The sequence below is a fragment of the Grammomys surdaster genome, unplaced genomic scaffold (assembly GCF_004785775.1).
Source record: "Grammomys surdaster isolate TR1022 unplaced genomic scaffold, NIH_TR_1.0 143, whole genome shotgun sequence".
Classification (NCBI taxonomy): domain Eukaryota; kingdom Metazoa; phylum Chordata; class Mammalia; order Rodentia; family Muridae; genus Grammomys; species Grammomys surdaster.
In genome coordinates, this window is record NW_021604601.1 from 3,671,299 (window position 1) to 3,685,287 (window position 13,989).

General features: G+C 46.5%; 1 protein-coding gene across 1 annotated transcript in view; it reads left to right on the forward strand.

Moving 5' to 3' along the window:
* The first annotated feature begins 7,139 nt into the window (after positions 1-7,139).
* Akap12 (A-kinase anchoring protein 12) overlaps positions 7,140-13,989 on the forward strand; it is a 91,060-nt gene continuing 84,210 nt past the window's right edge. Inside the window, exon 1 of the mRNA XM_028764382.1 lies at positions 7,140-7,478. Coding sequence (XP_028620215.1) covers positions 7,329-7,478 — 150 coding nt within the window. The 5' untranslated portion in view covers positions 7,140-7,328. The remainder of the gene's footprint in view (positions 7,479-13,989) is intronic.

Below are 13,989 nucleotides of genomic sequence, written 5' to 3' on the forward strand. Positions count from 1 at the left end.
TTGTTTTTGTTTTTTTGGTTTTTTCGAGACAGGGTTTCTCTGTGTAGCCCTGGCCATCCTGGAACTCACTCTGTAGACCAGGCTGGCCTTGAACTCAGAAATCCACCTGCCTCCCAAGTGCTGGGATTAAAGGCGTGCGCCACCACCGCCCGGGATGATGCGTGTTTTTAATTGCAGCACATAGAGGTTAGTGGGTCTCTGGTAACTCTAGGCCAGGCTGGTCTACACAGTGAGTTCTAGGCCAGCCAGAGCTACATAACGAAATTTGTCTGGAAAAAAATATTAACTACCTGTACATGTGTCTGAATGTGCATGTAAGTGCAGGAGCCAGAGGCTTGGGTCCCCTGGAGCTGGAGTTCTGGGTGGTGGCTTTGAGGTGCCCCAGGTGAAGCTGGGGACTGAACTCAGGACTTCTGGAAGGACAGAGAGTACTCTCAAGCAGCCAAGCCATTTCTTCAGTCCTAGTTCAGTGTTTTAAAGACCTTGCTATGCAGTCCTTGCTGGCCTGAAAGCCATGATCCTCCTGCCTCATCTTCTCCAGGGCTAGGGTTTCTGGCTGTGGTACCACACCCTGAGATCTTTTACTCTTTCGAGAGTAACAAGAAGTCATTGAAGAAAAACAGTCACAACAACAACAAAACAAACAAACAAACAAACAAACAAAAAACTAAAAAAAGCAAAACTAGTTGGTAAGCCTGAGATCAGTCCACAAGAATGCATCTTTATCAGGACACAGATTAGCAGGGAAGTCAAACAGGTGGGACAAAAGAGTCACGTGATCCTCTGTTATCCAATGAAAATGATTCTTCATTACCATAGCTATCGGCCTGGTTTGTTTTGCTTTCAATTCTTTTAATGCACTTTCCTTTGGTATCACCTATCATTTACTATGTGTGTACCCACTTTGTGCACATGCCTACAGGTGCTTTACAGACAGCTAAAAGTCACGGCTTGGATTCTGGAAACTCAACCCAGGTTCTCTGCAAGAGCCGCAAGAGTTCTTAACCGGCTGAACCATCTCTCTAGTTCCTTGTTTTTTTTCTGAAGACAGCCTCTCATATTTTCACTCAGGCGAGCCTTGCCGCTCTGGTTATCCTCCAGCCTTACCATCCTACGTGCTGAGTTTCCAGGCATGAGCTCCTACGCTCAAATTATTTGATTCATTTCAATTTAAACTCTCCTTGGACAAAGTAGTTACAGTTAGACTGAATTAGTTCTCTGGAAATAATAGATCCTATGAAAGGTTGGAGACCATCTTGGGTTAGAAAACATAAGTGTGAAAAGTATTTCTGTTTTCATATATATAGTTTCATATTTACATACAATTTATTTTCTATATTTGTGAAATAGATTGTGATATATTGATATATGAATACCTGTTCAGGTAACCAACTCAGGATAATTTGCATATACCTCACCTTAAACTTTCCTCAGTTCTGGGCTGGAGAATGCTTGTCTACAGGACAGGAACCTATGGGCTTGATCCCTTGCACTGCATAATACCAGGAATGATGCAACACACCTGTGCTACCAGCGCTTGGGAGGCAGAAGCAGGAAGATGAGTCACGGCCAGCCCTAGATACACACATGGCAAGTTGGAGACCAGTGTAGGCTACTCACTGCTCACTTCCTCCTTCCCTCCTTCCCTCCCTCCCTCCTTCCCTCCCTCCCTCCTTCCCTCTCTTCCTCCCCTCCCCCTCCCACCTCTCCTCTTTCCTCCCCTCTCCCTCCCCTCCCCTCCTTCAGCAGTCCCGAGGAATTAAACTCAAAAGGCAAGTGCTGTTCTATTGAGCTACAGGCCCAGGTCTGAAAACTAAAATGCAGTTAAGTCTTATCATTTCTTTATGACCAGTACATTGAGATTCTCCTCTAACTATTTTAAGCTATATAATGTATTCTTGTTCTCTGCGCTCAGCCTGGCGTCCTATTGAATAACGCCATGGTACTGACTGCTTTAAGCCTCTTCTGCCTATACCTCCTTTAAAATTGTGACTGTGCATACAAGGCCAAGGCGTTATTTAACATTTTCTTTTAAATGTCATGTGACCAGAATTTCTGGAGAAGTAAACTTAAGGACAAGTTTAGCCTGCTCTATGGGCAGTGTGTATTTGTTTTTGAGAGATCACAAACTGTTTTTGATGAGAGAATTAACCCTCTCGGGGAAACAGCTTAGTCTCTGACTGTCCCATGGGAGAGTGTCGGGGAGGACACCTGCGCCCTGTGGTGTATCAGAAGGTGCCAGGGCCTGCTAGACAGAATCTGTGTAACTGACGCCTCTGAGGGAGGGGTGGAAACCAGGGCCAGCTGCCTTTCTGTTCCACCACAGAGGACAAAAGAGCAAGTCTTCAGATATTACCAAAACCCAACACAAGAAAACCTTGTAGACTTGCATCTGAGCATCGGGTGGAAAGCATAGTAGCAAGTGTTTCACATAGGATAGTCAGATAGTCACTTCATACATGTGTACTGGGGGATGTGTATGTTGCTAGGTTGATAAAGTGCCTGTCTAGCATCCTGAAGCCCTAAGATACAAGAGTATTTACTTGCTGCATGGTGGGGGCACATAACTTTTTGGTTTTTTTGTTTTTGTTTTTGTTTTGTTTTGTTTCGAGACAGGGTTTCTCTGTGTATCCCTGGCTGTCCTGGAACTCACTCTGTAGACCAGGCTGGCCTCGAACTCAGAAATCTGCCTGCCTCTGCCTCCCAAGTGCTGGGATCAAAGGTGTGTGCCACCACCGCCCGGCAGGGGGGCACATAACTTTTATCCCAGCACTCGGGAGGTAGAGGCAAGCTAATCTCAGTGAGTTCAAGGGCAGCCTAGTCTACAGAGTTCCAGGACAGCCAGCATGACACAAAGAAACCCTGTCTTGAAAAACAAAACAAGCTGGGCAGTTGTGGCACACCCCTTTAATCCCAACACTTGGGAAGCAGAGGCAGGCGGATTTCTGAGTTCCAAGCCAGCCTGGTCTACAGAGTGAGTTCCAGGACAGCCAGGGCTACACAGAGAAACCCTGTCTCGAAAAACCAAAAAAAAAAAAAAGAAAAAAAAAAGAAAAAAAAAAAGAGTATTCTATTAGTGCTGAATTTAAAACAAAAACCAAAAAACCCACAAAAAACTGAGCATAGTCATCCGTACCTGTAATCCTACACTGAATAGGCAAGAAGACCAGAAATTCTAGGCCATGCTCCATAAAGAGTCTCAGCTACAGAGGCTCTGGATCAAACAGCAGAATTAAGAGGGAAAAGAAACAAAGCAAGCAAACAGTAAAGGCTAACTCTCTAACTGGGTAGTGGTTATGTACCTTTAATCCCTGCACTCTGGAGGCAGCAGCAGAGGCAGATGGATCTCTGAGTTCAAAGCCAGCCTGGTCTGGTTTCTCTTTGAAGACAGAGAAACCCTGTCTTGAAAAACAATCAAACAACCCACTAACTCTAAGGTTTTCTTATGTAGTCCAAGCTAACCCCAGACTTACTATGCGGCCCAGGCTGACCTCAGGTTCACGGGAATCCTCCTGCATCAGCCTGCCTGGTGCTGAGATTATAGGTATGCGCCACCAAGCCTGGTTAAGCCTGTTTACTGTACCAGTACTCTGGAGGTGTTTGGGAAGGGAGAGAGGAGAAGGAATAAGAGAGAGAAAGACAAGAGCGTACTCACTTCGGTGGGATGGTGGTGAGAGGCTATCTGTAGGAGCAAACTGTCTGGATAATGTAGGAAAAGGGCAGCCCAGCTTCTGGGCTGGAAAGTTCAGGATTGGGGGCTGGATATGCCTGGTAGGGACTAAGGGATTGCTGGGAGAACCAGGTGGCCAGGTCTGTTTTGATATGTAAAATATGTACCTCAGTCCCTTTTCCTGGGGTCAGAAACCAAACACCTAGTCCCTTAAAATACAATTTTACTTTTTAAGTTTTGTTTTCTTGTTTTGTTGTTGTTGTTGGGTGTTTGTTTGTTTGTTTTGAAGCCAGGGACTCACTGCGTAGTTTATGCTGGCCTTACAATCCATCTCAGTCTCAAAAGCGCTTGGATTACAGGAGTGTGCCACCTCACCTAGCAGTTTTGTGTTTTCCTTATTTTGTTGAGTGTTGAGAGTGTGGTGTATACGTGGTGTGTGTGTGTGTTCCAGGGTGTGTGTGCATATGCACATGGGGCCATGTAGGGCCAGAGGTCAAAGCAGGTGCCTTCCTCATTTGCTCTCCAGGTGTTTTGGATGGTTTGTTTGTTTGTTTGTTTTTGTGAGACAGAGTCTCGAAGTGCAGCCCTGACCTTCCTGGAACAGATTTGCAAAGATCTGCCTGCCTCTGCCTCCCACATACAAGGACTGAAGATTCACACTACAAAAGCTCAGGTTACAGATATATATATGTAAAACACAGTCTCTCAGTGATTTGTCCAGGCTGGCCAAGGTGTTCCAGGGGTCCTCTAGTTTCCATTCTCCATGTTGTGACTTCAGGTGACAAGCCCACCTCACCAGATGTTATGGTTATGTATCTGGGGATCTGAACTCAGGTCCTCTGGGTGCTTGCATCACCTGACTGGCCCATCTCCTCATCCCCTTGATTTTAATTTTCAAAAATAAGAAAACACACATTTTGATAGCCTGGACAATAAGCATAAAGGAGGCAGCTTGTGCTTTGAGTAGGCACAAGCAAGGTCTTTCTCAGCACCAGAGTGTATACTGCTAGCTGGAAATCTTTGACCTTGCAAATCTTACTGAACATTTCAAGGCTAGTGGATGTGAAAAGCTTTGTCAAGAATTTCCCAGGAACTTGAATAATACAATCTCACAAAATGAGGGAACGTTGATACTATTTGTATCAAATCCATAGGACAAACAGTCCCTCCTCCTCCATTTTCAAGTGGGCTGACTTTATTGTTCTCAAGTAAGTCCCCTCCCTGCTTTTGCTGAGGGAGAGGGGGGAGGAGAACCCAATGCTCGTGACCCAGGGCTCTGCATCAAAGCCACGCCCAGGCGTGGCTTTCAACTGTTCAATAGCATTTCTTTCTTTCTTTTTTTTTTTTTTGTCGAGACAGGGTTTCTCTGTGTAGCCCTGGCTGTCCTGGAACTCACTCTGTAGACCAGGCTGGCCTCGAACTCAGAAATCCACCTGCCTCTGCCTCCCAAGTGCTGGGATTAAAGGCGTGCGCCGCCACCACCACCCGGCTTTTCAGCAGCATTTCAAGTTCCTACCATCCCGAGATGAAAACGACTCTTACACACACACACACACACACACCCCACCACAACGTCCTTGAGAGAAAGAGAACCCACAGAGAAAGCCTCATGCAGAAGGATGAGGGTGCAGTTGGGTGGTTGTGTGTGGACATTAAGGTCACGTGCTCATTGGATGGCTTGCTCATCATATCCATCTACCAACTATGAATCCTTGGGTACACAAACATTTGACTTCTTTGGCTAACCCCCTTCCCTTTCTCTGTTGGTAATCTGAGGACGATGGACGCTGTTGGGTTGTAAGGATTACATGCGATGATACAATACGAGAAACGTTTTTTTGAGTAGTACCCTATACAAAATGAGAAGGCTCAAGTTTGGGCCAGAGATACAGCTCAAAGCTAGAGTGTTGGTCTCATGTGCACAAGGCCTCGGGTTCCAACCTCCACCCCTCAGCCCTGTAAGAGGTGGGGTAGGGGAGATGCTAATGCTCTCCAAACAGTCAAGTAGAAGCAGGTTGTGGTCTCAGAAGTCTGTACGGTCTTTCCTCCAGAGACTGAGCCTAGAAAGCTTATGGTTAGCCTGGACTAGATTGTGAGAAATTCTGTCTCAACAAACAAAACAAATCGAGGTAGGTGACACACAAACAACCAAAAGCAGCTTTAAAGAAAGTCTGTTTCTATAGGAATAAACCCCAAAGAAACTGGCCTTCAGAAATAAATTGGGAAAACAAATTTTATCCTGAGAAACGAGTGGTTCTCAGTATACACTTATATGACAGTGCACAAGGGTGTTTTTAGCTAAATTAGTGTTTCCATTGACACTCAAGTAACCTGTATCAAATCTGGGGATGAGATATTTACCTGGCATTTAGGTTCAATGCTCTTACTGGTTTTACATCATTAATTCCTTCACTCATCCAGAGCCTCTCTGTGGCTCTCAGGCTCCACTGAAACTCACTATCCACCCCATGCCAGCCTCAGGCTCAAGCTGACCCTCTTACCTCGGCCACTCAAGCACCAGGCACGAATCACACAACACCCGGCTCACCTGACATCATTTCATCTTTTCTCCCTAGCATTTTCATGCTTAGTGACGGGTAATCTCACAAAATTTCAATTTAAGTCAAAGACTTATTGGCTGCTATTAATACAATGAGTATTTAATCAAGTGGAGGAAGAAAACAGACAGGCCCCTTCTTTTCTAATATGCGAAATCTTCGTGTTTTGATAATGCCGATGGCGACTAAGCAGACCTAAGCCAACGTGGTGTTTAAGCTTCGGGAGAGACGAGTGGCCTGGATGTGTAACCTTCAGCATCAGACGCTCAAAGGACAGGCACATTTCCAGTAACAGCTTCATTTCCCCGCGTTCCCCGGGGAGAGAGGGCGGCGAGTTCTGTTGATGGCATCAGCTGACATCACTGGCTGGGATCATGGGGACGCTGGGCCCACCTCAGCGGTGGCCTGACTGCATCAACCTCTGGGTTTCCCAGCTCCTGCCACGTGAGCCGCCCTAATATGGCCAGGCTCAGGAGCAGCCCAGGAGCGCTTCCTTTCTCCTGCTGTAGGAGAGAAAGCTAGAACAAATGCTTAAAGTCAAACACAACCTGAAGAAAAGCAAATGGGGATTTGGGTTCGCGCCTGGTCAAATGTAAATCCCTGGGTTGCAGAAGATCCAACCTTGGGTTATCAATCATGAAATTAAAAAAAAAAAAAAGCTTTTGCCCCCGCCCCTTTTTTGCCGCTCCTGAACCTTCTGCAGCTCCGGGACTGACCCCAAACCTCTTGTCTCCCTTTAATGACCTGAGAAGCCCTGGGGGTGGGGTGGGCTGCTGGGGACCTAGTGGCGGAGCCTCTGGTCCTAGCAGCCTAGGGGGAGATGCTGCAAGGCGTGTCTGGGCTGTGCTCATGTGATGAAGGGAGGGAAAAACAAGGAGGGGGGAGGAGGCAACGAGGTGGCTTTTTTTTTTCTTTTAAGGAGTTTGCCACGAGCGCGTCCCCTTCATTCTCAGTCCGGGTGCGTTCTCAGCAGGATCGCAGAGAGCCGGCGCTCCTCACCCTTAATCCCTGTGGTCCTGGGCGCACATCTCCTCACCCCTCTGCGTCTCCGTGGTCCCAGGAAGGCGGCTAGCCGGCGGGAGTAGGAGAGCCACTGAGCCATGGGCGCAGGCAGTTCCACCGAGCAGCGGAGCCCCGAGCAGCCGGCGGGGAGCGACACGCCGAGCGAGCTGGAGCTCAGTGGCCATGGGCCCGCAGCGGAAGCATCGGGAGCTGCTGGAGACCTCGCCGACGCGGACCCGGCTACCAAGGTAAGCTGCGGCCACCTGCCCGGGTGGGGCGGGATGGAGATGGGGCATCCTGGCGGTTTCCGCCTGCCACAACTTCCCGCCGGTGCAGCCCATTTGCAAACTCGAGCGCAGCCCTTTGCAGTCTCTGGGGTCTTTTGCACCGGGGCGGGGCTGGTATCTTTGTGGAGGGTCTCTTAAGGGCGGCGACCTAGCCAGCCCTTCCGCAGCCATCAAATCTGTCCCTGCCCGCCGTTCTCTAGTCTTTCTTCTCTCTTCCGGTGGGCTGGCAGCCTGGGGGGTGATGGCCGGTGGGACATCCATAAGAATTGACCACGGCCAGGCATCTTAAACCACTTTACACTCTCCTAGATCCTAGGTCCCAGAGAGGGAAAGTCGGGACCTGCTTTGAAGCAGGGCAAACCTAGGTCCTAGGTTCCCCGCCCGGTGTTGGCCTTGATACCAGTTTCCACCCGGGCCACCAGGTTTGGTACCCAGAGTCCTGCGGCAGCGCCTGGGACACCGCCTAGCTGATGCAGAGAGCCAGGCGTGTAGCTCTTCCTGACAGAGAGAACCTGAGCAAAAGCACCAATGGAGGGATAGGCAAAGCTTCTGGAGTCTTGTCTCCCTTTCTCACAGTTTGCTGCCTGTGGACTCAGTTGGATAAACAAACATTGGAGTTAGAAGTTCTGCACCGATGTAGGCAAAGGCTTAAGTGAGCGTTCCTTGCACTCCTTCGGTCGAGTCCACTATAAAGCTCTAGAAATATTGCATTTTATAGGGATGCTTGGTTTGAGACTGGAATATTCGACCCTGCCCACCACAGTCCCCGCCTTTGTGTCTTACTCTCATTATTGTATTTCGCTTCTGTTCCTTTTCTTTTGTTATTATTCGGGGTTGTTAATTAATTTGCTTACTTGTTTTTAAGACAGGATCTCATGCTGTAGCCCAGGCTGGCTCGGAACTCACTAGCTAGCCCAACTAGTGGCAGTCCTCCTGCCTCAGCCTCTCAAATGACTTCGCAGCCACGCCCGGCTGGCAACATTGCATTTTAGCTGTTTTTCCAACACGTGTTTGTGATCAAGACTTCGCTCGGGTGGATTTACGGTATTCTTACGGAAACTTGTGAACAACCAAACAAACAAACAACTTAAACGAAAAAATCAACCAATCGCTGAATTTGCTGAGAGCGAGAGCGAGAGCGAGAGAGAGCGCAGTGAGGACCTTTAGGAATGGGTCAGGAAGTGTAAACATCTTTGTGTGAGAATAAAACATTAAGATCCAGGTAAATCTCCCAGAGGTGGGACCTGATGGCTTTGACCTCTTTAGTTGTCTAGTATAATGTAGGCTTACTGGCCTCTCTTAAACCGTTTATGCCTCCAGTTTTTAACTCCTCGCTACTTTGTAAAATCCAAAGTCCTAACTGCCTCAGATGCACCGGTTTTCTGAGAGGCTTCTGCTATACAACTTCGATCTTTTGGACGCCCCAGTTACATTTCTATACTTGTGGAACATTCTTTTAAAAAATACTTATTTGAGGAGTACACCTGTGCATAGTTCCAGGGTGCATTGGGCAAGTTGGGGGTGCGTTGGGCAGGTTGGGGGTGGGGCAAATGTGCCTTGGCGAGCATGTGTGGAGGTCAGATGACAGCTCTGTGGGGTTAGTTCTCTCCCTCCACCTTTATGTGGGTTGTGGAGCTCGAACTCATGTTGCCAGCTTTGCACAGCAAGTATCTGTACCTGCTGAACCATCTCACTGCCCCTCACTGTGTTTTGCTGACAATCACCATCAACATAGCTCCAGTTTGGAATATAGTGGTTTTAAGATATAATTACTAAAAACCTGCAGACAGACTTTTTTTTTCACTTTGGTTTTTATATGGCTTCAAGTCTTGTCTATTTACAGTGAAATATGGATCTTTCTTTTCCTCCTTCCATGCCTTTCTGTAACCTGCATCCCCCATTCCCCATTGTCATCAACCACCATCTCGAAACATCCAAGCAGTCTCTTTTAAAAGATGACTTACATGACACCATTAATTTGTTGGCCCGTTTCCCAGTTATCAATTTGGAGATGGATCAATACACATGCACGTGATTGTTGGAGTGTGTGTGTGTGTGTGTGTGGTGTAACTTCATTTCCACCCACAGGTTACCCAGGTTTGAAGACCTAAGACTTTTTCAGTAGGATCTCAGACTTAGGAATGATTCAGCACTCTACCTCTTCCCTTACTCCTCTCCATCTTAAGCTCCCTTCCCTGACCTCCAAGGCACAGGGCTTCCATAACTCATGTCCTTAGCCCCCTGTCACCTTCCCAGCAGTTTCTACCTCTGTGGGCTCAGGGCGTTTTAACTAACATGCTCCACAAGCCAAGCGGCTCACCTGGTTTGCTGACGAACTGTCCCCTGTGTGAGGCACGGTGCCTGGCGCGAAGCATGGGGAACTTGGCAAGAGCTGATGGATGGAAGGAAGTGGTGATTCTGGCCCTTTGGTTCTCATTGGTGAATGCCAGCTGTCTGCTTCTCCCGGTTCACTTTTAACCTCATTATGATTTGCTTTATGTATCAGATAGTGACTGAGACCAGTCTCGCTAGTACTGTTGGACTGAGCAAATGATTTTAGGAAGAAAATCCGATTTGAAGACCAGTTTGCTCTTTAGAAAGAGAGAGGCCTGGCTGGGTGTATAGGCTCCCATTTGCAATCCCAGCATTCAGGAAGCCAGTTCAGTTTGGGCTACGCGAACTCGGCCTTTCTTTTTTTTTTTTTTTTTTGGCTCAGATGAAACATACACAGAATCACTTATGGATTACATCATGAATACATAATCTTGATGGATCTGTAGACATTTGGGGGGGCTTACTATATTGTATATAGTTTTTTCCCTCTTTGGATAGAACAATCTTTTTTTCCTTTTTTATAGAATTTATCATTAATTGATCATTATCAGGGTTTTTTGTATATAATGTCAAATATTTATATCATATGTTATGTATTTAGTAAATCAGTTGGCTTGGGGTTTTTGCTGTTTTGGTTTTTTAGACAAGGAATCAATTCTTTAGCCCAGGCTGGCCTAGAACTCACAATGAAGCCCAGGCTGGCCTTAAACTCTTGGTGATCTTCTGAAAACTGAAATTACAGTTAGGATTCATCATTTTATTCAGTTTAATTTTTTCTGATATATACATATACACATACACACACACACATATGGACACATACACACACACATTTAGGCCAACATATTAAAAATGTTTTCTTATGGCATCTCTATACAGCTCAAATTTTATTTATTTTAGTTTTTGGTTTTTCAAGACAGGGTTTCTCTGTATAGCCCGGGCTGTTCTGGAACTCACTCTATAGACTAGGCCAGCTTCGAACTCAGAAATCTGCCTACCTCTGTCTCCCAAGTGCTGGGATTAAAGGCGTGTGCCACCACTGCCCGGCTTCAAGTTTTATTTACTTATTTATTGTATGCTAGAAAGTGAACCCAGCCAGAGCTTTGGGCAAGATGCTGGGCTACAGTCCTCAGCCCCTTGTTTTGGTGACTTTAGTTAGCAGTTATTTCTAAGAGTGTCCAAAAGCAACTCTTTAGTTGAACTCTGCCATGAGCTCAAATAAGAGGTAAACTTTTTGTGTCTGTGTGCATGCACACATGAACATTCATGCACTTGGGTGCTGTGGGAGCTAGAGGTGGGCTCCCTGGAGAGGGTGCAGGAATCCCTCTGGGCCTCTGTCAGTAAGTGCTCTTAGCCACTTACTGAGTCATGGCTCCAGCCTCTCGGAATTAAATTCGATCTTCTTTCTCTTCTTCCTCCTCTTCTTCCTCTTGCCTTAGATTGAACTCAGGCTCTTTCGGAGCTAGGCAAACAAGTAGGCAAACACTCGGGCAGCCTCTGCTCAACAAAGTTAAACTTTGATTACTCAAGTTTAACATTTAAATGCCCCATGTCCAGGTCTTTATCTATGCTATACTTCAGTTAAAAGCAAGAAGTGTATAGTAGGTCTTCATATGCAAATGCCCAGGGGAAACAGCTTCCTCTGCTATTTCCCTAGTTCCTGGTCTAAGACTTTGGCTGCTTCTGCAGACTGTAAGAATGGCTTCTCATCTTCTCGGTTGTGTGTTTCTAATCTTTGCAGGTTTCTTTTCATTCAGTTGCTGACAGACCATGGATGACCAATGACTAATAGACTTCCGTTGCTCTGGCAAATCTTGGTTTATGGAGCCAACCTGCTGGCCAAGTTTGGCAATCAGAATGCCTCTGAATTAACCTATCTATCTATCTATCTATCTATCTATCTATCTATCTATCTATCTATCATGTGTGCAGTGCTCTGCCTGCATGTGTGCCTGCACACCAGAAGAGGGCATCAGACCCCATTACAGATGGTTGTGAGCCACCATGTGGGTTCTGGGAATTGAACTCAGTACCTCTGGAGGAGCAGTCAGTGCTCTTAACCGCTGAGCCATCTCTCCAGCCCTCCTAACCTTTCTCTTTTTTTTTTTTTTGTTTTTTGTTTTTTTCAAGACAGGGTGTCTCTGTATAGCTCTGGCTGTCCTGGAACTCACTCTGTAGACCAGGCTGGCCTCGAACTCAGAAATCCGCCTGCCTCTGCCTCCCAAGTGCTGGGATTAAAGGCGTGTGCCACCACTGCCCGGCCTAACCTTTCTTTTTAAATAAATGATTATATATTTATTTGTGTGTGTGTGTGTGCGCGTGTGTGCATGAGTGTGTGTGTGTGTGTGTGTATGTGTGCATGCATCTACATACGGAGGCCAGAGGACTAGCAATGGGATTTGGTTGTCTCCTCCATGTGGGGCCCAAAGCTTGAACTCATGTCATCGGGTTTGTGCCACAAGCACCTTATGTGCTTCGCCTTCTTGGCAGCCATCAGTTAACCTTTCTGTATTTTCTCCTAATCAGTGAGTCCAGAGCTGAAAACAGAACAGGGCTAGTGCACCCTGTGTGGGTGAGGGTAGTGTCCACAGGAGGTGGGGAGCTGGAGACCTTTATCAAGTCCTTCAGGCTGTGGCTCCATTTGACTTTGAGAGTTATGAGTTACTAGAACATAATGTGCAGAGTTGAAGAACCCATTGTTTTTTTCTAATTTATTCTAATGTACATACGAGCAAACAGTTTGCCCACATATATGTATACATATGCCACAGTCACATATGGTGTCCCCAGAGGTCAGAAGAGGGCATCAGATCCCTGGTCACTGAAGTTACAAATGGCTGTGAGCCACCAGATGGGTGTTGGGAACTGAACCCGGGTCCTCTGCAAGAGCAACACATGCTCTTAGTTGCTGAGCCATCTCTCCTGCCCCTTGATTAGTGTTTTAAAGGGTGTGTCTGTATTAAGACAGATATTGGGGGTGCCATTATTCCATTCCATAATTGACTGCCCTGCACTACTGTGTCTGAGAAATGGAAAAATAATAATAGAACTGGTTTTTAAGGCCCAAGTCATCTGCGCTGAATGGTCTAGAATTTAAAGTATTTGAAAGACTCATTTTTATTAATGACATGGAATTGGGGGGAGCGTACATGTGTGTGTGTCTCATGTACTCCAGGCTGGCCTCAAACTCACTATATATATATATGTCCTTGAACACCTGATTCAATCTTCCCCTACTCTTAAGTGGTGGTTTTGCCTGTATGGTTACCTATATGTCAATAGATTGTCATATTATAGGAGGTACCATTCTCACTACATCAGAGGCCAAATCCAGTACTTCCCCTTAGGCTGCTAGGATGAGAGGCTGTATTACTATGTCCCCAGCACCCCCCACCCCCAGGATTTTATCCCAGCACTTGAGAGACTGAGTCTCCAGAATCCGGGACTTCTTATAAAATGGAAGGGCTCCAGCCTTGAAGGCTATAGACTGTTGTACTCTATGTCCCAGGCTAACCTGGAACTCACTTTAGCCTAAGTTGGTCTTCAACCCATTCTCTTCTGGACTTGCACAGATCCACTTTTGAAATATACAAATGCATAATATATTTATTTAGTTTCAGACCTTTATCAGCCTTGCTGTGTATATGTGAAATATAGTTCTCACTCTCGTCTGGGCTGGTCTCCTTCTTATCCAGGCTGGAGCGGCTTTCCTGTCTCAGCTCCCAGCTACTTTGGTTACAGGCATGCACTGCTGTGCTTGGCTTTCATGGACCTGTATCTGCTTCTAGAATCAGGGACCTCTTACAAGATAGAGTAGTTGTCTAGATGAGATGACATGAGGTTGACTTTATAGTAAAGAAATGGCTAAGGAAACCAGGCTTGAAACAGGCAGTCCTCTTACCTCAGCCCCTTGCACGTGGGATGACTCCAGGCGTGCACCCTCACAAATAGCTGGATTTGGCCATTACCCAGCTCTTCATCTTTTGATATTTGAAAGGTCAGATAAACAATTTGGTTCCAGCTTGGTGGCCTGGAACTTTAGCAAGAGCCGTCACCCCACTTTGTCTCGATCCTTTGGACCTGGTTGGAAGAGCTCCGTTGAAAACCTGTTTCTTTTTCTTTTTTTTTTTTTTTTTTT